This window comes from Bufo gargarizans, chromosome 2 (assembly GCF_014858855.1).
Source record: "Bufo gargarizans isolate SCDJY-AF-19 chromosome 2, ASM1485885v1, whole genome shotgun sequence".
Classification (NCBI taxonomy): Eukaryota; Metazoa; Chordata; class Amphibia; order Anura; family Bufonidae; genus Bufo; species Bufo gargarizans.
This window is the reverse complement of record NC_058081.1, coordinates 702,067,365-702,093,049: the sequence shown is the minus strand read 5'-3', so window position 1 is coordinate 702,093,049 and position 25,685 is coordinate 702,067,365. Positions and strand designations below refer to the sequence as shown.

Below are 25,685 nucleotides of genomic sequence, written 5' to 3'. Positions count from 1 at the left end.
GGCTTCCCTGAACTCCGCACGGGAAAGCCGCTTGGGCCATGGGAGCATTGCGGGGAGGTCGAGAAGGGGTTAATTCACCCTTTAGTGTCCAATGATTTATTTATTTTAAATAGGCATTGATTGTTTTTCTTCTGGAGCGCTGTATCAGAGCACCATGCTCAATTCCTTTTTAGTCCTTGCAGCCCACGCCATGAATCCTGGCACGTGCTGCACTGATACAGCGCTCTAGATCATCGCGGAAGCCTGGCATTGACTGTATCCATGCCCCCACTGTAACAGCCCACATCTGGTACCCACTACAGTGCCAGGAGCGGGTACCATAAGCAGCAGACACTTCCAGGAGAGAAGCAGAACCAGCAGGCAAACAGCCACATGCCTACTCCTTGGTCTCCTGCTATTGTCTTTCCTTTCTTCCTCTGGTCTTTTCAGATCTCCCCGGAGATCCGTGCAGGAAAAAAGCTTGACACGCAGGTAATGGATGTAGTCACCACGGTGACAGAGGAGGGGACAGCCTGCGTGTACGTGGCCTCTGATATGAGGCTCGTCCCGTGATGTGGTGACTATAGCAACTCACATGGCCACCTATGTGCAGCCTGGGCTCAGTGATTTGTCTTTTTTTTTTCGTCTCCATCTTCCTGCCGGCCCTGTGTGCTGGGTAAGGCTACTTTCACACTAGCGTTCGGGCGGATCCGTTCTGAACGGATCCGCTCATAATAATGCAGGCGGAGGCTCCGTTCAGAACGGATCCGTCTGCATTAAAATGACCAAAAAAAAGCTAAGTGTGAAAATAGCCTCGGACGGATCCGTCCAGACTTTCAATGTAAAGTCAATGGGGGACGGATCCGCTTGAAGATTGAGCCACATTGTGGCATCTTCAAACGGATCCGTCCCCATTGACTTACATTGTAAGTCTGGACGGATCCGCACGGATCCGCACGCCTCCGCACGGCCAGGCGGACACCCGAACGCTGCAAGCAGCGTTCAGCTGTCCGCCTGTCCGTGCGGAGGCGAGCGGAGCGGAGGCTGAACGCCGCCAGACTGATGCAGTCTGAGCGGATCCGCTCCATTCAGACTGCATCAGGGCTGGACGGCTGCGTTCGGGTCCGCTCGTGAGCCCCTTCAAACGGAGCTCACGAGCGGACCAGCGAACGCTAGTGTGAAAGGAGCCTTAGTCTCGCGCCTGCGCAGTGACGTTTAACCAGCACACAGGGCCGGCAGGGGAAGATGAACACTGGCCTATCAATCAAGGACAGCGGGGCGTGGAATGAGGTGGGAGAACAGAGCCTCTAGGGGCAGGAGCATGCCCATGAACTCCATAGCGTCCTCCCCCACTGCCCATGAACTCCATAGCGTCCTCCCCCACTGCCCATGAACTCCATAGCGTCCTCCCCCACTGCCCATGAACTCCAAGTAGAACACCAACTGCCCCAACGCGCGTTTCGCGTAAAGCTTCTTCAGGGGGAGAAGGTATATGAACACATACCTTCAGGGGGAGAAGGTATGTGTTCACACAAATACCTTCTCCCCCTGAAGAAGCTTTACGTGAAACGCGCGTTGGGGTTTCGGTTCACCACTCAGGTACTTATGCCATGGCTCCATTGTGGTTAGTTGTTCTGTAGTTATCCAGGTTGTATATATGGTTGCACTATGCACTTTATATTGTTTGTATCATTCTGGATCTCCATTCTGGATTGTCAGTGTGGCTTTGTCTTAATATATACCTTTTAGGTATCCGGTTCATGTTATTTATGACGCTATTTGGATGATTTTATTAGTCCGGCTTTTCCTTTAATATATGTACGTGTTTATACATCAGTGGTGCCGTGTTTATATGTATATACTTTTTCCAGTGTGCTCTGTATCCACCTCAATATTATCTCCTATCTGTACTCTATTTTTATTGTCTCGTTGAAGACCTAATAAAGTTTATACTTATCCATATTCTTTTGTGCCACCCATCCCTCCTTTTTGGTGTTCTACTTTGCGTGCGGGTTTGGCACGGGTACTCACTTGTGTGAGTCATTTGTTGGTGTTAATTGCCCATGAACTCCATAGCGTCCTCCCCCAGCCTCCCTCCACTGAAAACTGGCATGATAAATTCTCTCTAAGGGATACAAATCAAGTTATCGTATCAGATCTCTGAAGGGTTTCACTGAGTCTGCACTGAAAAACTGTTGAGAATTTTTAATCAAGTCGAATTGGAAAATTATAATATAAAAATGTTACCAAAGGCGTCCATAGCCTTTATTGTACAGTAATTGTCTTCATATAGGTCCAAACCTCCAAAACCTAGTATAAACACAAACTGGTATTTCCCATACCCAGATACAAGCAGCTCATACAGACCAATGCTGTAGTTATTTTAACACCAATACATTGCTCTCACTGTACCTACACTGTACCTCAGCCGATCAGAAAGATTTGCTGTGCTAATTAAAGGAAACATATAAATGACAAATATATTAAAACTGCTACTAAATTTAGAAATATAATACAGGATATGCATCTAGTTTTAAATCTCAAATTTCTTTAAATCTGAATGAAGCAAAGAGCTATTTTACAGGTTTCCGGCACATTGCTGAGGTAGTTAAGGTGTAGTTTCCATCATAAAATAAACCACAACACAGTGCTGGATCTGTCGCTCTAGTCACAACTTGTAATGGGGTCCAGCAGTTTCCACTTAGGTTTCTGTTTTCATGGGAAAATAGTACTGTGTGCTGCACTATTCTTCCTGCCGTGTATGATGGAATATGCAACACAGACTTCCCAACTAGTGAGAGATGAAGGAGCAGGATATCTTCTTTTTCATGTGTGCTGGTATGGGAGACATCAGAGCAGCTATAACCATATATAATTAATTCTGGTCAAGCCACTTACTTTTGGTACCAGAGCATTTGCAGCTTGCAAACCTTTTATCAGCAGGTCATAATTAAGCTCCATTCACACGTCCTTATAATGGGTCCGCATCCGTTCTGCAAATTCTCTATGGGGCCGGAAAAAAGTAGAACATGTCCTCTTCTTGTCCGCATTGCAGACAAGAATAGGCAGTTCTATGGGGTGTCGGGCCGGGTGTATTGCGGGTCCGCAATGCACTATGGACGTCTGAATGGACCCTTAGGCTCAACAATTGGTGCAGATCAGAGATATTTACAGCATATCCGCAGGGATATAGAGGGATTGGAACAGTTTTCTGATATAAAACTACAAACCCTCTGCATAGATAAAGGGTTAATCCCATCTTCTAAACTCATGGCATATCACTAGAAAATGTCATCACTTCCTGATAGATGTCAGACCTATGTCACCCCAATCAATTATGAGAAACAAGACCACTATATATAGGAGTATTCCAGTTATAACAAAGAGCGCCGCGGCTCCATTCCTTTCTATGGAAGCGCTGGCGGTAGCTGAGTACAGCAGTCGGCTATCTACAGCGCTCCAATAGAAATGAATGGAGCGGCGGCGCGCATTTCTGAAGAGCTGCTCCAGGATGGGGGGCTCCACAGGGTACAGGTACTGATCTGATAGCTATCCCCTATCTTGTGGATAGGGAATAACTTGTTATAACCAGAATACTGTTTTAAATTATTATTTCTGTCTACCTGCAGCCACCACTAGGGGGAGCTTAGGAACATCACAGGAAACATGTGGCTTTAAGTGCAGAGAGCAGTTTACAGGAACGCGGCTCGCTGTCGGCATGAGCGTTACCCAATAGCTGCATATTTTCACTAAAGACTATTCACCATGTTTTACTACACATGCTAAAGTATTCATTACGATTGGTGCTAATGGACAGATGTAGGGAAAACATGTTTTTTCTCAATTATCTTCTAATTTACACCAATTAATCCTGTTACGCTCTTTACTAAAATAGCACCAAAAATAACAAAGGTCCCTTAATTAATATGTGGGTTTGCAGATGGGAGTAAACTACCTGTACACAGGTCTGAGCAGGAGAGGCGCCCCCAGCACTAAAAAATAAAATTAGGTAACTTTGATGGACACAACTTTGTTTCTCATTAGGGATTGTTCACATCTGTGTCGGCGACTCCACTGTAGATTTAGGGATCAGGTGTTGAAATTCGGCTACTTTCCCACTCGCGTTTGGTGCGGATCAGTTATGGATCTGCACAGACGGGTCCGCACAGATAATACAACCGCATGCATCCGTTTAGAACGGATCCGTTTGTATTATATTTACCATTGCCAAAACGGATCCGTCTTGAACACCATTGAAAGTCAATGGAGGACGGATGTGTTTTCTATTGGGTCAGTTAAAACGGACTTACATGGCTCCGCTTCGTCAGGCGGACAGCAAAACGCTGCAAACAGCCTCCAGAGCCGAATGGAGACTGATCGGAGGTAAACTGATGCCTTCTGAGCTGACCCTTTCCCCTTCAGAATGCATTAGGGCAAAACTAATCCGTTTTGGACCGCTTGTGAGAGCCCTAGACGGATCTCACAAACAGAAACAAAAACGCCAGTGGGAAAGTAGCCTTCAACATGCCTGATCCTCTCTTTCCCCAAAATCTATCAGGAAAGAGTCGGGAACTGCCCATACAAATAAGATTATTGGCCGATCACGCTAAAACAAGTGTAATGTGCATGGGGGTCCTTAGACAAGTACCACTTTAGCTTCGGAAGGTCATATGGCTTGAAATAATAAATTGCCTTTAAGATATAAACCAAGCTTAAAGGGGTTGTCTCACTTCATTAAGTGGTATTTATCATGTAGAGAAAGGTAATACAAGGCACTTACTAATGTATTATCGTCCATATTGCCTCCTTTGCTGGCTGGATTCATTTTCCATCATATTATACACTGCTCGTTTCCATGGTTACAGACCACCCTGCAATCCATCACTAGTGGTCCTGCTTAAACAATTTAGGAAAAAGCGTCAGGCTCTCTGGTGGCCGGGACCATGGGAGCGCACAGAGGCTAGTGCTTTTTCCTATATTGTGCAAGCACGACCACTACTGATGGATTGCAGAATATCCATGGAAACGAGCAGCGTATAATGTGATGGAAAAATTAATCCAGCCAGCAAAATAAGCAATATGGATAATAACAGTCTATTAGTAAGTGGCTTGTATTAACTTTCTCTACATGATAAATGCCACTTACTGAAGTGAGAGAACCCCTTTAAAGGATGCTATTTATATAATAAGTGCATAGAAAGCAAATCATAAAACCCAAGGTGAAAACAGGAACCAGTCTGACTAGTTCTGCTGACAGAATTTGCTAGTGATTGTATAGATAAAACCAGAAAGATGTAGAAAAACAGAATACGACAGTGCCAGCTGCCAGATATCAGATTTTAGGCAGCGACCTTGCCGAGAACACGGGGGAACTGCAATACTGTCAGGCTGAGCGTCTCCGAATGAAAACCGCGCATGTTCACAGCAGAGGAAAAGCCATAAGTATTCTCAACCCACTATTCACATGAAATTAAAAAATACTCACCAATAAAGCAGCCGGGTAGAGCGCCCAGCAGCATCATTAATGGCCCTGTGCAGCCGACATTGCGCTCACGTAGGTCGAGGTGGTAAAGGATCTGCCTGACAGTCACCCCTCACATGCTTGCAGGAACACCCATTCAGCTGATCACCAGCCTGTCTAAACTCCCCACCAATCGTCCAACAAATGAGTAAATGTAACCCGTAATCGGATCTTTTAGGGTACGGTGAAGTGTTGCACAACTATTTTAGAACTGAAAACACAGCCAAGTCGCATGTATGAGAAGTTGTCTGCGACATGTGAATGGTGACATAAAATTCAGCATGTCTGGATATTCTGCGACTGTGCCACCAATTGTTTGCATCAGATGTGTAAGGCTACATTCACACGTCAGTATTTTCCTATATCCTGATTTTCGGTCCGTTTTTTGCGGATCCGTTGTTCCTGAAAATGTCTCCGTATGTCATCCGTTTTTTGCGGATCCGCAAAAAACGGAACCATGTATAAATTTCAATAATCAAATAAAGTTGTTTGGATTGCTTTGAAAAAAAATTGAAAAAAAAATAAAAAAATGGGTTATGTATTTCCAGGAACGGATTCCGCAAAAAACGGATGACATACGGAATGACATCCGAATGTCTTCCGTTTTTTGCGGATCCATTGACTTTGTATTGAACCAGGATCCGAATTTTGCGGAAAAGAATAGGACATGTTTTATATTTAAACGGACAGCACACATTGTGCTGTCCAATTTTTTCCAGGACCCATTGAAAATGAATGGGTCCAGATCTGGTCCTGATCTGTTCCGCAAAAAACGGAACAGATCAGGAAAGAAAAAACGGATGTGTGAATGGACCCTAAAGGCAACTTCAACGACTGCCGTCCAACTTGCTACACTATCAATCAGGGCTTATCATGGCCCCAAGCTGGGCCATACAGATTGACAGTGCATGCATGCGTCCTAAATGGGGAGATACAAGAAAGCCACCACCAGACTGAACCGACAACAGCTTACCTCACCAAGCGGCAGATATTCAAATGATGGAGTGGGGGGTGTTAGTCAGCAGACCCCCTACACACAGACCTAATTTCTCTAATAAGTTTGGCCAGCTTAGCATTTAGAAAAAGTGGCTCTTTGCAGGATGATGCTAGGGAGCACCACTGCCAACCGGAGCAAGATGGAACCTAAACTGACAATCTTAAGGTGGTGAAAATTCATAAGGACCGCCTGCTTTCTACAGTATCTGCAGTCCCTGTGGAGCACCGTGTGCAGACATCAGCCATTGCTAAAGGTTGTGTAGGGTTATCTAGTCATTCTGGTCTTTCTGGTTGGGTGGATCATGAAATAAAAAAACATTGCAAATGAGTGACAAACACTCCTGAACATGGTCTCCGCCTCACAAAAAATGACAGATGTGGAAACCTCCACATGAAAACTGGGTGGAGGTCAGTACCCAGAGAACTAAGGGAAAGAGGTTTTGTGGGAACTTTTAATAGCAACCATGTCCATTTATATGCAGACTAAAATAAAAGAGCTGAAAGCAGTATGGCCGACACGGTCGTTAAAAGGGGTTGGCCAATGTATAGAGAAATTAGTAAAAGGCCCATAAACTAATATTTGTACACATAACATTACTGATGCTGACTACTGTACCTCCGCTCTAAAGATAAAGGCTCACAGCTGCCCCGGTATCTGCCATTGTGCAGGCAGCAGAATCCCTGTATCTGACAGACACATACGTCTAGTTGTCAAGGAACACTTGAAGGTGGAGGAAGCGGTCACATGAAGTCACGTGACAGACGCCATCTTGCAACCTGCAGAGGATTCCAACTTGCCATGTGACATGGCCAATACCGGGGCAATCAACTTAAACAAAGATTATGGTTTATGGTCATAAATTTATATATAGACTGGCAATCTCCTTTAAAGTACATGTAATAAGGCAGGAAGCAGTGTACGATGCAGTACTGCTCAGCAACTTATTCAGTGTCTCCATGAATAGCTAAAAGAAGGTGGGAGTTACCGGCAAAGTAAACGGGCAGAGCCTCGGGTGCACCGGCAATGCCATCGCTGCACCGAGTGGCTAATTTGCAGAAAATGAAATGGCCTATTTCTCTGTATTTGGGCTGTGTATCATCATGTCAGCTGCATTTATTTCAAGGTATGTGGTGACAGATTCTTTAATACCGCCCCTGCAGACAAATATCAGTGACTGACACACCTAAAGGGCCCTTTACACGGGCAGAGAATAGCACAGATTATCGCTAACAAACGTTCACAGTAACGCTCCTTAGCGATGATCGGGCAGCGTAAATGTACTGCCAGTTACCCGATGAACGAGCAGAACACTTGTTCATCAGGTAATTGGATCACAGATGGTGCTGTGTAAACATGAACCGCTGCTGGGAAACGAGTTGTTATGGGGAAGAGCGACTGCATTAGCGACCGCTCTGCGCCATCTCTGGAGGAGATCGCTGCATGTAAATTCACCAGTCCCCTCCACTAGCGAGGAGCAGAATGTTGGGAAGGAACGCTTCCTTCCTGACAATCTGCTGTAATATTGTCCCTGTGTAAAGGTCCCTTTACACAGAGAATCCTCGATTCAATCGAGTAATCGTTTCAGCCCTAGCCAACAGACTCCTGGAGTTCGTGACGCATATGTGAACATACCCTAAGGTATTCCACTATTGGAGATCGGCCCACTTTGTAAATAAACCCCCATTGATTGCTTTCTGTAGAACATTGTGTCCATGGATGGAAAACTCCTAGTGGCACCAAAGACGTTAGAAAATCATCCAAGCTAATAAACCTTTTACTGTGCTCGATCACTTTTTGGAGGATTGACCAGGTCCATGTTTATTTCCTGGATGAATGGAAGCGAAATAACGGCATAGTCGGCTAAATGAACGTTACATTAAATCTGCACATTTTAACATGAACACATTACTTTCATTCTTCTAGACATATTTGCGACAGTCTAGAAATGCCCTGGTGACACATATCACATACCTACAAGTACACACACTAGCAGGATGATGATCTGTCACACTGACCTCATTCCTAATACCTTTTATATACGGTAACGTGAAAATGCAGCCACCAACCAGTTGGCATTTCACAACTCATATTTTGATGATGTCACACGGGAACTAAGGGTAGCATGTTCCATGGCTTGTGGGAAAACTAGATTTGTGCTGGTGATTTAACATGTCTGTAATCTCAAGTGTAAATATAGCTAATTAAAAAAAAAAAGTGGGTGTGAGGAGAAAGATGATGACAATACCCAGTGACGGTGGCATCAATTACTGTGCGTTAGGACTATAACCTCTGAATCATCAAGTTCACAAGTCACAGAAAAGTGGAAATTTCTTTCTCAATACGTTCTGACGTGAAGCGTGTCCTTGGGGAAGAAGGTCACTAACAGAGGTAACGATTGGCTAAAACCAGTGAGATTGTATATGGAGGGAGAAAGAGCTTGCTAGCTAAGGTGTGTGGCTGTAAAATTCCCGCAGGTTTTATTCCACTCTGTACAATAAGCAAGCCTTGAGCGGATCAGGCAATGGCTGACCGGACTGCTCCTACTTAATCACATTACTGTCTTCATTATCCGGGGTAAGGATGAACACCGTCAATGGGATATAGGTTACTGGTTGTAATCCTGAAGCCGGACTAGACCCATGCAGAGAAATTAGTCACAGTAGATATACCAGATAATTAGACATGTCAATTAAACGTGATGGTTGGGGGGGGGGTTCTCTTTATCAGATCTGAGAACTATCTGTTCTTGAAATGCGTTAAAAGCAACTCAAGAATTCAACATCCACTTGAATCTTCCTTTGTCTCTTCTGCACAGTGACCAAGATGGATAACTGGCCTATGCAAACATGCCATTAATTAGCCACCAAACAAGAAAACATTTGTTTATTGTGGTGATCCGATTGTTAAAGGGGTTTTCTGACGTTTTAATACAAATTACTAGAGATGAGCGATTCGCATAAAACTTTATTCTAATCCTGTACAGAGCAGGAGCTCTGTACAGTATTCAAATGTATTGGCTCTGATGAGCCAAAGTTATTGCTTCGCGAGACTTCGCGCAATAACTTCATAAATGAATTTGTACTGTAAAAAAAAATAAAAAAATCCCAAACTCGGGAAATCTGAGCTCCTGCTCCGTACAGTATTAGAACAAAGTTTTATGTGAATAGACTTCAGATGTTTCATCTGAAGTCGATTTGCTCACGCCTACTGATGACCTATACTTAGGATAGGTCACCAGTATCTGATCAGTGGAGGTCAGACACCCAGGACCCCCGCCGATCAGCTGTTTGTGAAGGCAATGGCGCTCCTGTGAGCGATATATTATTTTCTTCTGTATGTGTATACAAATTACATGTCATCATCATCATCTATGCCCCCACGCTAGCGCCATCAGCCCCATGCTATCCACCCCTCCCCCGGTAGATTCGGACCCCTGCTAATATACTTACCTTTACTGCAGCGTGCACGGCTGGCTGATGGGAGCCTGCAGGAGACGAACCGTGTCTTCTTCCCAGCATGCACTGGGAGGGACCTGGCGTCACACGCCGTGTCAGCCAGCGCACTGACGATGTGTGCACGCATGGCCAGTGCAGCGCGGTGCAGAGTTGGGAGGCCACAGAGCGGTGAGTGAGAAGCTTTTTCAATTCACTACCGCTCAGTGGTCATCTATCGCGATATGACGATATAGACTAAATCTATAGCGTTACCCGAATTTATGGTGATAATATCGTATATCGTTTATATCGCCCACCCCTACGTATACTCACCACTTAAACACCTGGCTGCTCCAGTCTTCACAGCCAATCTGCATTAACAAGGCTGCAGTGGTGATGTAGCCGTATAAAGCACGTGACCACTGCAGGCAATCACTGGCCTCAGTGGTAAACACTAACTGGAGAGCGGCAGTTCTGGAAACAGTGGGGGATTTAGCATCAAGTAATTCGACACAAAAAATCCTTGATGCAAATTGTCATGTGACCACGGAGTGGGAGTGAAGCACTTTCTATTACTCACCGCTCTGTGGTCACCCGCCGGTCCACACTGCACTGTATCCTGACGTAAGCTCGAACCATGAGCCAACGCTGTCTGACGTCAGGACAACGCTTGGAGAAGATGGAGGAGCTGTAGCGGCGCCCCTACAGGAGAGGTAAGTATTTTATTTCACTGGCGCTAGGGACATGGCTAGGAGGGGGAGATAATGGTACTGAAGGGGCAAGCTAATGGCACTGAGGGAAGGGAGAGGGCAGCTGATGGCAGGGGAGGGGCCTGATGAGTTTTTATAAAGAAAAACCTTATTTTAATTCGTTTTTGTTATTAGAGTACTCGATTAATCGTTGGATTAATAGATAAAATACTCGATAGCTGCAGCCCTATGACTTTTTTTTTTTTAACACATGTAGGGGCTTTGGGGAGCTTTTGAAATAGGTTTGATAACATCTTTAGGGTCCATTCACACGTCCGTTTTTTCTTTCCTGATCTGTTCCGTTTTTTGCGGAACAGATCAGGACCAGATCTGGACCCATTCATTTTCAATGGGTCCTGGAAAAAAAAAAAATCGGACAGCACAGTTTCCGTTGTTCCGTTCCGCATGTCCGTTTAAATATAAAACATGTCCTATTCTTTTCCGCAAAATTCGGATCCTGGTACAATACAAAGTCAATGGATCCACAAAAAACAGAAGACATTCGAATGTCATTCCGTATGTCATCCGTTTTTTGCGGAATCCGTTCCTGGAAACGCATAGCAAATTTTTTTTTTTTCAATTTTTTTTCAAAGAAATCCAAACAACTTTATTTGATTATTGAAATGTATACATGTTTCCGTTTTGTGCGGATCCGCAAAAAACGGATGACATACGGAAAAATTTTCAGGAACGGATCCGCAAAAAACGGACCGAAATTCGGATTATAGAAAAATACTGACGTGTGAATGTAGCCTTAAAATAGGTGCAAGGAGGGGCAGCAACAAAAAGGAAACCGCGGTTCTGTGCTAGAGGTACAAAGGACGGGCTGATTCACATGGATTTCTATGGAGGCAAGCTTATATACACATTTATGGTCCCCAAGAACAACAAAAAAAGTTGTCCAGTGAAAAAAATTCCTTAGAAGGAGCTAAAAAATGCATATAAAAATAAAAATGGATACTTATCCTCCCCGATCCCCCACTTTTCCTGTTACAATGCTTACTGTGTGGCTGCTGATCTCTACTTTCTTGTCCGGTCTTGACACACAGGAAATGCCAGGATTTACCGCCTCTGCCAGTGATTGGCTGACCAGTGTCTCCAGTCATTTCCTGTGTGTCAAGACCAGACAAAGAAGCAAAGACCGACAGGGACCCAGTAAACAACAGATCAGAAACAGCAGGGGATTGCGAGGGCGAGTATGGTATTGGTATTTTTTTTTTTTTAGCTTTCCCCCTAAACCCCTCTTTCTATTTATTTGAATAAGCAGATCTTGACCAACATTATTAAAAAAAAAAAAAAAGTGTGTGGTTTGTGCAGCCGTATATCAGCGTTTTTATAAAATCACACACAGCAAACACGTTACATTAATTACAAAATTAAACAACATTAATGCAATTCAAGTTTTTTGCGTTTTCCCTGGCTAGAAGGAAAAGCAACAAAAACAGCACTTCATGTTGGGGTTTTTGCCACATACAAAACACAGCACTAACGCGATATGTGGCAGCACCCTGAGGGGAAAAGGCGATGAAGCTTGAATGACATGATGCTGCAGACCGCATCCGGATATGATGAAAGCATTTTCTGCTGTATCAGTTTATAAAGGAATTGCTCTATTAGCAATTTCCACATGCTTAGTAAGTATACAAAGGACAAAAGTTCAGGCAGTCTCCCAGACATCACCCACATTCAGGGGAACTAGGGCAAACAGGCTGAGAAGCAGCAGGAAGAATGGTAGGTGGTGACTGGTTTCTTCACAAACAAGGCCAGTCTGTCAGGTTTGCACATTTGCATTTCACAGCTTGTGTGCTCATCACCGGTGATCGTTAATTGCTGAACTATGGAAAACAAACTGCACAAAAGGTAAACTGTTTGCTAGAAGATTGTGTAAGTAAAGCTGCATTTACACAGCCAGATTTTTGGACCAATTATCTGGAATGAGCATTCCTACAAATGGTGTTCCCAACAACCTGCCAGACGAACGAGTTCAATGCGAGAAACTTGCTGCATGTGTCAGTGTGAGCTCCCATTCTGACCTCTGCTCCTCTGACATGATCCAACAGCATTAATAATGACTTATAAGGCTGTGTGTCCCTGTGAGACAGTGTCATTTAATAGGTCCTCCAGCCTTGGGCCTCTTTCACACGAGCCTGACGGATTAGGTCCAGATGCATTCAGTGAAACTCGCACCATTTTGCAAGCAAGTTCAGTCAGTTTTGTCTGTAATTGCGTTCCGTTATTCTGCGGGGATGCAATGCGTTTTGATGCGTTTTTCACGCGTGCGATTAAAAAAACTGATGGTTTACAAACAACATCTAGCAAAAACACATTGCCTCTGCACTTGCTTCCGGATGCAGTTTGTTTTTCACTGAAGCCCCATTCACTTCTATAGGACCAGGGCTGTGTAGAAAACGCAGACTATAGAACGTGCTGCCCTTTTTACGCAACACAGAACTGATGCGTATAAAAAAGTATATAAAAAAAAAAATGCGTTCATGTGCTTGTCTGTGTCTGGCCTAAAGGTGCTGCATATCACCTGATGAATGCGCAAAATGAGCGCTCCGCTGCCCAGGAGCAGTGATTTTTAAGGGCACGAGTGACAGCAGCCGATTGTCGGGCAGGAACGCTTCTTTCCAACAATCGGCTGCTCCTTGCAGCATTTACATGCAGCTAATATCCTGAAGAATAAGTTGCATTAAATTAATTGTAAAAAGATGGCAACTGATAATTTCAGACTACAAAGTTGACCAAAAACAATGATAAGAACATTTTAACCATGTACAATGATCAATGCCAATCGCCTATTGTCATAAAAAATAATGGGTCCTGTAAGGCAGACACCTGGGGTTTAAACGTGGTGCCCACTCAGAAGTCCCTCTTTCACCACATTTAAAAAAATGCACTGTTATCTGTGCATCCCAAAATGTTCAAACTATTAACAGATTAATTTATTTATCCCGTATGGTGAATGCCGTAACAGAAATAAAATGGTCAAAAAATAAATTGTGTAAAAAATAAAAATGTATGTATGTATTAAAATAAAAAATTATATACACAGTACAGACCAAAAATTTGGACACCACCTCATTCAAAGAGTTTTCTTTATTTTCACGACTATGAAAATTGTAGATTCACACTGAAGGCATCAAAACTATGAATTAACACATGTGGAATTATATACATAACAAAAAAGTGTGAAACAACTGAAAATATGTCATTCTAGGTTCTTCAAAGTAGCCACCTTTTGCTTTGATTACTGCTTTGCACACTCTTGGCATTCTCTTGATGAGCTTCAAGAGGTAGTCACCTGAAATGGTTTTCACTTCACAGGTGTGCCCTGTCAGGTTTAATAAGTGGGATTTCTTGCCTTATAAATGGGGTTGGGACCATCAGTTGCGTTGAGGAGAAGTCAGGTGGATACACAGCTGATAGTCCTACTGAATAGACTGTTCGAATTTTTATTATGGCAAGAAAAAAGCAGCTAAGTAAAGAAAAACGAGTGGCCATCATTACTTTAAGAAACGAAGGTCAGTCAGTCAGCCGAAAAATTGGGAAAACTTTGAAAGTAAGGGCTATTTGACCATGAAGGAGAGTGATGGGGTGCTGCGCCAGATGACCTGGCCTCCACAGTCACCGGACTGAACACAATTGAGATGGTTTGGGGTGAGCTGGACCGCAGAGTGAAGGCAAAAGGGCCAACAAGTGCTAAGCATCTCTGGGAACTCCTTTAAGACTGTTGGAAGACCATTTCAGGTGACTACCTTTTGAAGCTCATCAAGAGAATGCCAAGAGTGTGCAAAGCAGTAATCAAAGCAAAAGGTGGCTACTTTGAAGAATATAGAATATGATAGAATATGACATATTTTCTGTTGTTTCACACTTGTTTGTTATGTATATAATTCCACATGTGTTAATTCATAGATTTGATGCCTTCATAGTCATGAAAATAAAGAAAAGGTGTGTCCAAACTTTTGGTCTGTACTGTGTGTGTGTAATATATATATATATATATATATATATATATATATATATATATATATATATATATATATATATATATATATTAGGGCTGCAACGATTAATCGATGTAATCGATTATATTCGATTATATTCGATAACTGGATTCGTTGTCGACAAATCCAGTTATCGAATAATCGCCGATTCGTTGCTATGCGGGCGGGCGGGCGCTGCATTTTTATTTTACCTTTTTACAATGACGCTCCTGTAACAGCCAGGCAGAGCGGACGGCGGCGTAACGTCACTCACTCACGTGACACGCCTGCTCCGCCTCCTTCATTCATGAGGTGGGCGGAGCAGGTGCGTCACGTGAGTGAGTGACGTTACGCCGCCGTCCGCTCTGCCTGGCTGTTACAGGAGCGTCATTGTAAAAAGGTAAAATAAAGATGCAGACGTGATTAGTCCGACTTATAAGCATCGGGGCCGGGGCTGTTATGGGGAGGGGGGAGGATCTGTCTATGGCACTGCTATGGGGAGGGGGGTCTGTGTATAGCACTTCTATGGGGAGGGGGGAGGATCTGTCTATGGCACTGCTATGGGAGGGGGGTCTGTGTATAGCACTGCTATGGGGAGGAGGGGGGATCTGTGCACTGTTATGAGGAAAGGGATCTGTGCACTGTTATGCCCATAACAGTGCACAATATCCCCCCTCTCCATAACAGCGCCACCCACAGATCCCCCTCTCCATAACTGCGCCACCCACAGATCCCCCTCTCCATAACTGCGCCGCCCACAGATCCCCCTCTCCATAACTACGCCGCCCACAGATCCCCCTCTCCATAACTACGCCACCCACAGATCCCCCTCTCCATAACTACGCCACCCACAGATCCCCCTCTCCATAACTACGCCGTCCACAGATCCCCCTCTCCATAACTACGCCGTCCACAGATCCCCCTCTCCATAACTACGCCGTCCACAGATCCCCCTCTCCATAACTGCGCCGTCCACAGATCCCCCATAAGTGTCGTCCACAGATCCCCCATAATAGTGTCGTCCACAGATCCCCCATAATAGTGTCGTCCACAGATCCCCCATAATAGTGTCGTCCACAGATCCCCCATAATAGTGTCGTCCACAGATCCCCCATAATAGTGTCGTCCACAGATCCCCCATAATAGTGTCGTCCACAGATCCCCCATAATAGTGTCGTCCACAGATCCCCCATAATAGTGTCGTCCACAATTTGTTTTAATATGGCCTTTGAACATATTTTTTCAAGTAAGATCATATAAACCTCTCTGTTTTGTAATTTTGTCGTTTTTGCCGATTAATCGTAGAAATTAATCGGCAACTAATCGATTATTCAAATAATCGTTAGCTGCAGCCCTAATATATATATATGTATGCGCTATTGCTGTGATTGTACAGATTTGGAAAATGAAGGTAACTTGTCAGTTTTACCACATAGGGAACGGCATAAAAACAAAACCCCAAAAGCTATGGCAGAATTGCATTTTTTTTCCCCCAATTCTACCCAGTTTAGAATTATTTCCAGTTTTCCACTACATTGTATTCAATATAAACTAGTGACATTAAAAAGCACAATGTGCGATATTAAAAAAAAAAAAAAAAAAACTCATGTAATAAATTAAAAAGTTATAACAGAAAATAGCTCTGTCCTTAAAGGGTTGGATTTCTGTGATAAATGCTGTGACTGTCATACTGACCCCATACACCGCAGCGCACCGGCAATACTTGCAACACTGGAAAGGAAGATCTGTCACTCTGGCAGCAAAACCACTGGTGACCGACGGCTCTGTAACTACTGGCTCTTTATCCTGATGTAATGTATTAATGCCGGGCACAAAAACTCTGAGGCCAGTAGGAATTCCTGAAAACCAGTCCCTGCTACAAGTCTAACAGTGGAGAGACATCCCAGTGGATGAGCTGCAGAGGTGCACATCTGCCCACAAAGCATAAAAAACGTGCTATGTAAATCCAGGAGGGTGCACTTTGTAAATGACTAAGCATAATCCCCTCCCTGGGCTTTTTGTAACATATCCGGGTTAATTGGAAAGCAGTTCACACTTTGCATTAATGAGAGCTTCGCCCTCCCCCACCATGCTACACGCTGCCAGGATGAGGAAGTGCAATGTACTCGGCCTGGGAGGTGGCACTCAGCCAAATAAAACTGGATTATTCCAGTCCAGACTGGCTGCAGACATCCAAACAAGGAGCCCCATCCTCCGCTCAGCGACCACCTCTCACACACTAGATACACAGCACACACCCTGGACCACAGTTGTGGTTCATTCCCACGCACAGAGGACACACTTCACAGAGCTGATAGCAGCAGCAGCGCCCGCCTCCGGCTTCCTGCATTTTTATGGCTTGGGACAAAGAAGAGTAACTAAAAATAAGACGGCACACTCTATAATCTCATCATACTTGCTGAACTTCAAGAAACAAAGGAATTTACTGAATCATTTGGAGATCCTTCATTGCACCGGACAGTGAGGGCCCCTGCACACAAATGTGCACTGGCCAGTAAAAGGGCATGCATTTTGTTTGGTTTTTTTGGGACGCCTGTGTCTTTTGCCACATATTTTTGGTGATTTTCTACAGTGTTTTTGCTCATTAGTATTTTTTCTCCAACAAAAGGAGATAACAAAACAAAAAAGGGGAAAAAAACGCTGCAATTTTTTATTTATTTTTTGAAAAGCCAGAAAGACAAAAAAAATAAAAATAAAACACCTAATGAATAAAAACACCAGTAGCAAAAAAATAAAAATAAATAGAGTGCTTCATATTTCCCGTACACCTTCAGCTAACATCTGGAGCTGGCATAAAAAAAAAAATATATATATAAAAAAAAAGACCAGAAATAACCTGTGTAAACCCACCCAGGTTTATGTACAAGAAATACGCACTATAGTAATTTTTGTGCAGTTTTTATGCATTTTTTTGGGGACAGATTTCATGCAGATTTTCTGCAGAGGTCACCCTTAGGCCTCATGCACACAAATGTATTTTCTTTCCGTGTCTGTTCCGTTTTTTTGCGGACTGTATACAGAACCATTCATTTCAATGGGTCTGCAAAAAAAAAAATGATATGAACTTACTCCGTGTGCATTCCATTTCTGTTTGTCCGTATTTCCGTTCCGCAAAAAAATAGAATATGTCCTATTATTGTCCGTATTACGGCAAAGGATACGACTGTTCTATTGGGGGCCGGCTGTTCCATTCCGCAAAATAAGGAATGCACACAGATGTCATATGTACTTTTTGCGGATTCGTTTTTTGCAGACCAAAATACATACGGTCGTGTGCGCGAGGCCTTAGGCCATTGTGTGCACTGGGGACCACAATTTTGCGGTCCCCAGTGCACGGGCAACATCCGAGCCGGGGCCAGGATGGATCGAGACCCATTCAACTCGAATGGGTCCGTGGTCCGTCTGCACCATAAAAAAAATAGATCAAGTGAATGGGTCCGCATTCATGATGCGGGGACCACAAGGCCGGTGCCTGCATATTTCGGACCTGCTATTTGCGGGCTGCAATACAGCCACGGCCGGGCAACTGATTTTCTGCAGATTTCAAAATTCACACCCAATATAAAAAAATTTAAATAAAAGCTAAGTGTACAAAATATCCTTTGCTGGTACTGTATTAGGCTACATTCACGACCATATGAATGAGTCCGCATCCGTTCCGCAATTTCATTCATTTCTATGGGGCTCTGTTGCTCCGTGCCGCTGCCACGCAGAAAAAAAAAAAAAAATATAGAACATGTCCTATTCTTGTCTGCAATTGCGGACAAGAATAGGCATTTTCCATGATAGCCGCAGCATGTGCGGTCTGCAAATTGTGGAATGCACATGGGCCGGTATCTGTGTTTTGTGGATCTGCAAAACACAACGTTCGTGTAAATGTAGCCTTAGGCCTCATGCACACGACAGTATTTTTTCATGGTCCGCAAAACGGGATTCCGTTAGTCCGTGATCCGTGACCGTTTTTTCGTCCGTGGGTCTTCCTTGATTTTTGGAGGATCCACGGACATGGAAAAAAAATAAAAAAAAATAAAAATAAGTAGTTCTGGGGCCCGCCTGGCCGTGCGGAGCCAAACGGATCCGTCCTGAATTACAATGCAAGTCAATGGGGATGGATCCGTTTGACGTTGACACAATATGATGCAATTGCAAACGGATCCGTCCCCATTGACTTTCAATGTAAAGTCAGGAGTCCCTTTTATACGATCGGATCAGAGTTTTCTCCAATCCGATGGTATATTTTAACTTGAAGCGTCCCCATCACTATGGGAACGCCTCTATGTTAGAATATACCATCGGATTTGAGTTACATTGTGAAAACTCATATCCGACAGTATATTCTAACACAGAGGCGTTCCCATGGTGATGGGGACGCTTCTAGTTAGAATATACTACAAACTGTGTACATGACTGCCCCCTGCTGCCTGGCAACACCCGATCTCTTACAGGGGCTATGATACGCACAATTAACCCCTCAGGTGCCGCACCTGAAGGGGTTAATTGTGCGTATCATATCCCCCTGTAAGAGATCAGGGGCTGCCAGGCAGAAGGGGGCAGACCCCCCTCCCTCCCCAGTTTGAATATAATTGGTGGCCAGTGCAGCCCCCCCCCCCCCCTCCCTCTGATGTATTTAACTCATTGGAGGCACAGTGTGCGGCCCCCCCTCCCTCTGATGTATTTAATTCATTGGTGGCACAGTGTGCGGCCCCCCCTCCCTCACTCTACTATATTTAACTCATTGGTGGCACAGTGTGCGTCGCATTGCTCCTCCTACTGGTAAGTGACAGGTCTGTGCGGCGCATTGCTTAATGATCTGTCACTTACCAGTAGGAGGAGCTTCCGGCCGGTCACAGACAGTGCAGCAGCCAGCAGGTAAGTATGATGCTTCTCCGCTGCCACCAATGATCGGGGGGGGGGGGGCCACACACCGTGCCACCAATGAGTTGAATACAATAGAGGGAGGGAGGGGGGGCTGCACACTGTGCCACCAATGAGTTGAATACAATAGAGGGGGGGGCCGCACTGTGCCACCAATAAAATTGAAACAGGGGAGGGAGGGAGGTCTGCCCCCTGCTGCCTGGCAGCCCTGGATCTCTTACAGGGGGCTATGACACGCACAATTAACCCCTTCAGGTGCGGCACCTGAGGGGTTAATTGTACGGATCACAGCCCCCTGTAAGAGATCGGGTGCTGCCAGGCAGCAGTCATGTACACAGTTCGTAGTATATTCTAACTAGAAGCGTCCCCATCACTATAGGAACGCCTCTGTGTTAGAATATACTGTTAAATCTGAGTTTTCACAAAGTGAAAACTCAGCTCTGAAAAAGCTTTTATGCAGACGGATCTTCAGATCCGTCTGTATGAAAGTAACCTACGGCCACGGATCACAGACACGGATGCCAATCTTGTGTGCATCCGTGTTTTTTTCACGGACCCATTGACTTGAATGGGTCCGTGAACCGTTGTCTGTCATAAAAATAGGACAGGTCATATTTTTTGACGGACAGGATACACGGATCACGGAGGCGGATGACGAACGGTGCATTTTCCGAGTTTTCAACGGACCCATTGAAAGTCAATGGATCCGCAGAAAATCACGGAAAACGGAACAACGGCCACGGGTGCACACGACGGTCGTGTGCATGAGGCCTTACACTGGTTTTTCTGCCCAAAAACCACCTGCAGATGTTGTGTAAGGCTGAGTTCACACGGGCGTTGCAGTTGACGTGCGGGAATAGGTGCGGGAAAATGGACGATTTTTCCCCTGCGAGTGCAAAGCGTTTTAATGCGTTTTGCACGCACGTGAGAAAAATCTGCATGTTTGGTACCCAGACCCGAACCCGGACTTTTTCACAGAAGTTCGGGGTTGGGATCGGTGTTGTGTAGATTTAATTATTTTCCCTTATAACATGGTTATAGGGGAAAATAATAGCATTCTTAATACAGAATGCTTAGTACAATAGGGCTGGGCTGGAGGGGGTAAAAAAATAAAATAAAGAAAAATAAAATAAAAAAAATGTAACTCACCCCATCCACTTGTTCACGCAACCCGGCTTCTCTTCTGTCTTTGATCTGTGAGGAAAAGTCCCTGTGGTGACGTCACTGCGCTCATCACATGATCCATCACCATGGTAATGGATCGTGTGATGGACCATGCGATGAGCACAGTGACGTCACCACAGGTCCTTTTCCTAAAAGAAGGAAGAGAAGCCGGGCTGCAGGACACAAGTGCATTAAGGTGAGTTAAATAATTAATAATAATACTATTATTATTATTATTAACCCCTCCATCACTATTTTACTTAGCATTCTGTATTAAGAATGCTATTACTTTCCCCTATAACCATGTTATAAGGGAAAATAATAAAGATCGGGTCCCCATCCCGATAGTCACCTAGCAATCATGTGTGAAAATCGCACCACATCCGCACTTGCTTGCAGATGCTTGCTATTTTCACGCAGCCCCATTCACTTCTATGGTGCCTGCGTTGCGTGAAAAAAGCACAATATAGAACATGCTGCGATTTGCACGCAACGCACAAGTGATGCGTGAAAATTATCGCTCATGTGCACAGCCCCGTAGAAGTGAATGGGTCCGGATTCAGTGCGGGTGCAATGCGTTCACCTCACGCATTGCACCCGTGCAGAAAACTCGCCGGTGTGAAAGGAGCCTAATACGTGCAGTTTTTCTGCACAGACTCCCGTGCGGGAAAAACCACAGTGCGGTACAGGAGCAGCAAAGTGTATGAGGTTACACAAATCTCATGTACACTTTGCAGATTTTTTTTTTCTGTGCCGAAATCAACCTGTCGTGCGATTTCCAAATCCGCAGCATCGCAGTTATGTCTGCGGTTTTAGCTTTAGGCTACCTGCACATGTTGCAGATTACATGCGTTTTTTCTGCGCAGATTCTCGGATGGAAAAACTGTAGCATATAACAGTATCGGAAAAGTGAAAGAAATTACACACTTTGCTTTTTTCCTCTGTGCGGAAATTGAATTTAAATTTTAAATCTGCAGCGTGTCAAAAACCTCAAGCAACATTGGTTTTTGGTACCGACTTGGAGTGGAAATGCACAGAAATCCACGGAAATCTGTGAGGGTTTTCTGATTTAACAGATATTGTGCTGGAAGTGCTCAACGGCAATAACTTGGGGGACTTTCACACTAGCGTTAGAGGAATCCGGCAGGCAGTTCCGTTGCCGGAACTGCCTGCCAGATCTGGAGATCTGTATGCAAACGGACATCATTTGTTTCCGGATCAGTCTGACAAATGCATTGCAATACCGGATCTGTCTCTCCGGTGTCATCTGTAAAAACGGATCCAGCATTTTACTTTAATTTTTTAAAAACATTTTTAAAGGTCTGCGCATGTGCAGACCGGGAAACCGGATCCGGCATTCCTGCAAGTGTTCCGGAATTTTGGCCGGAGAAAATACCGCAGCATGCCAAATACTGTAAACGTGACTGAACTGAAGACATCCTGATGCATACTGAACAGATTGCTCTCCATTCAGAATGCATTAGAACAAAACGGATGCGTTTTTTTCCGGTATTGAGCCCCTAGGACGGAACTCAATACCGGAAGACTAACGCTAGTGTGAAAGTACCCTTAGATGTAGCTCATCGCTTACTTTTTCAGCAAAATAACCAACAGTAGATTGGAGACATGCTAACGTAATAAAGCAAATAAACATACTAAAGGCTCTCTAGCCCACCATTTTCCACAATGAACAGTTGTTCATTGAAAGCAGAAAAATATCAAAATTAAATTATATAATTATTTCTGGCCAATATGGTAAAACAGGAACAAGAAAACCAGTGAGCGATGTCTGTGGTTCAGAAAGGTTATGTTCAGAATTCCTGCTGCTCCCTTCACAACAGACTACAGAGATTGCATGAAAGCTGCCACAGAGGAGTGTCAACAATTTCCAAGCACAGTGGAAAAATCACACTGGTGGGAGGATTTATCATGAGGGTAATATTTGAGGTTAGTTTTACTCAAGTCTGCAATGGCGTACTTTGCACCAAATTTATCAAACCTTGTATGTTGTCTGTTATAACTGGTGCATCTTTCAACCTAAACTTTTCTAAGGCTACTTACACACTCTGTAAGCTTTTCCGGTAGGGGAACAGCCTGCTGGATTCGTAGCTACTATTTGCACACGTGTGCTGCCGGAAGTCTGCCCGACCCCATTCACTATAATGGGGACCGGACGGAGATCCGGCCGCACCACAGCAAACATGTCGGTTTTTGTCCAGTCGCCTCTTGGCACGTTTGCCGTGCTGCAGCCGAATCTCCAGCCGGTCCCTATTATAGTGAATGGGGCCTGGCGGACTCCAGTACAGATCCGGCAGGGGAACAGCTTGCAGCGAGTGTGAAAGTACCCGTAGAAACACCACTCCAGTTGTTTTTTACTGCCCCCTCCCTTCACTGGGGTGAGTTTGCAACTTCTTAAAAAAGACACGGTGATAGAATCTAGAGTGAAACTAGTTAACATAGGCGACCACAACTTTCCCAGCCACTTTTCAAAACTAGAGTGAGTGGTGTAGAAATGCAAATTAATTAACAAATAAGCCTAAAAGGGTGCAAAGATCTATTCTGTGACTTTTTGAAGCTATAATTCTGGAGTGCAGGGCGTGATATAAACACCCTCCAGAGAATACACCATTTTCCTGACAAAACATGTCTATGGGAGCAGGTGCAGCACATGGCAACCCTGCAGTCGGCTATAGCCAGCCATGAACATGAGCTAAAAGTCAGATGAACTTATCTTTATTGGGGTCTCTCAACATGGAGGATACATCAAGTCAGATAGCGAACATGCTCCATCCTTTGTTCCATGATACATAAGTCACTACCAGAGAAGTCTTAGAGCTATATTTACATAATACACAGAAATAAATGGAAACAAAGCATTCACTTCTGCTCATCACTGGCCTTATGTGCAGCAATCATCACCTCCATATGGGGATAAATGATGGTTACAGCATCCCCATACAGATTTATAGCTTGTGACGAGATGTGCCTGTTTATATAGGGCGAGGTGTTGCCGACAATGAATTTATGCACGGCATAAATGACAGATCATCCAACAAACATTTTACTCACTAGTCAAGTGATCAGCAGCACATTTACACAGGACAATTATCGGCAATGATCATTCGGAAAAATATTTGTTCCCAATAATTTGCACTTGCAAACAGGCCCTTATTCCATTTTACCCACTGGAGATGGGTACAGTCAACAGCGATCACCATAATAGCAATCAATCGGACACCACATGAAAACCACAGGCAATGACAGTCTAGCCACATGATATTTGGGGGGACGCAATTTTACATGGCTGCAGAGACGACAACTCAGATGTTAAAAGTATAAAACTACTTGTTACCCACACCTATAGGGTCTACGGAAAAGCATTTCCATGGAAAGTAAGCCAAATCCGCATAAAAAGATCAGCAGAAAACTAAATGATTAACAGTATCACACCAAGGATGCTAAATGTGCAAATGTAACAAACATTCAGCTGTGTGCATATAGTGAACGCCACGGGAAGACTATCAGAGCGCTGCTCTAACCCCTCTGGAAACAGCACAAGTTCTCACTGGTTCGCCAATAAAGTATTATGTTCCAACAATTACAAATGTTGTCAATGTGAACTGAATATGCTGGTAGAAGCAATCAATCAGTGACATGGAAAAATAAAAAAATAAAAATCACCAAATTGAACAAACAAGATTTAAGCAGTAGGTAAATTTTCTAATGACACATTCCCTTTAATACAGAAAGGTACAGGTGTGCCAATGGACACTTGCCCCCTCCAGCTGGATTCTGCATGGCTGTGAGGCTATCTGCTTGATACCAGTCCGTATACAAATGGAAAGCAATATCAGGGAGCTGAAGATACCAAAGATTACCTGTTGGTATCTTCTGCTCCCCTCATATTATTTACCGACTGTATCACCAATGCTGCACTGCTATATGGCAAAGGACCTTAAGGAGGACCTGTCAGCACAAAATGCAGTCTGCAGATTATAGAGCAGGGGGAGCTGAGCAGATTGCAGATGCACTTGAAGTAAGTTTTAAGATTATAGACGCTCTGCTAACTTGCACCAAATTTATGAACGTGGGCATGGTCTTTATAAATTTGGCACAAATATAATGTTTAAATCACTGAAAAAAGGTGCACCACAATAATATGCGACTGACAATACTGGCTACACCCTCACGCTGATGTTAAAAGCTGAGATTTTAGCCTATTCATTCCAGTCAGGAACATATTGGAGCCCTGCGCACCCCATTAAGATGTCTCGTGTGGCCTGGGTCCTACAGCTAAACTACCTATTGTGTGTGAACACAGTCTGATAGGTGCTAAGGACCGACTCACAGCCAAGCTCCTACATACCTCCATAGTAGGCCTTTTTACAAATAAATTGTTGTTGCACCTATTTCAGTGAGGGGGCATCTGGAGTTTATCGGGTATGGAGCTGTGACTTTGAGACATTTTAAAAAGTTTCACTTTATAAATGTGACTTGTTCATTTGCATATCGATCAAAACAGTTTTTTAACACAATTAAAGCACAGAGAGCTATGGGGACTGGGTATTGTAGATGGGCTGCTAGATGGCCGCTAGCACATGTCCCCAGCTCTATGCACAAAATCCTGGTGACAGGTTCCCCTTTAAAGTTGTCCGGGTTATATAAAAACTGGAGCAACCCCCGTAAATGGTCTAAAATATCAAATTAATGGATACTCACCAGCCCTGCGCTCTGATCCTCCCGCTGCAAAAGTCTGTTTTTGGCTGCAGTGGTGACGTTTCATTCACAAGTCCCTACCGCAGACATTCACTGGCCTCAGTCGTGCAGCGGACGTCTCTGCTGAGGCCAGAGGTGAACAGCAGTGACCTGTGTGCGCAGAACGTCAAAGCTGCAGCCAGAAAAACAAATAGCAGTGGAGACTGGAGAGGATGAGATTGCAGTGCAGGAAGAAGCACT

At 44.2% G+C, this 25,685-nt stretch overlaps 1 protein-coding gene across 4 annotated transcripts in view; it reads right to left on the bottom strand.

The window, feature by feature from the left end:
- The window catches only part of SPEN (spen family transcriptional repressor), an 89,066-nt gene that overhangs the window by 45,045 nt on the left and 18,336 nt on the right, over positions 1-25,685 (bottom strand). Inside the window, exon 1 of one of the 4 annotated variants that reach the window (XM_044282484.1) lies at positions 16,365-16,539. The exons of the other annotated variants lie outside the window; for them this stretch is intronic. Coding sequence (XP_044138419.1) covers positions 16,365-16,369 — 5 coding nt within the window. The 5' untranslated portion in view covers positions 16,370-16,539. Of the gene's footprint in view, positions 1-16,364; positions 16,540-25,685 lie in introns of those variants that run through there. 4 annotated transcript variants of the gene reach the window in all.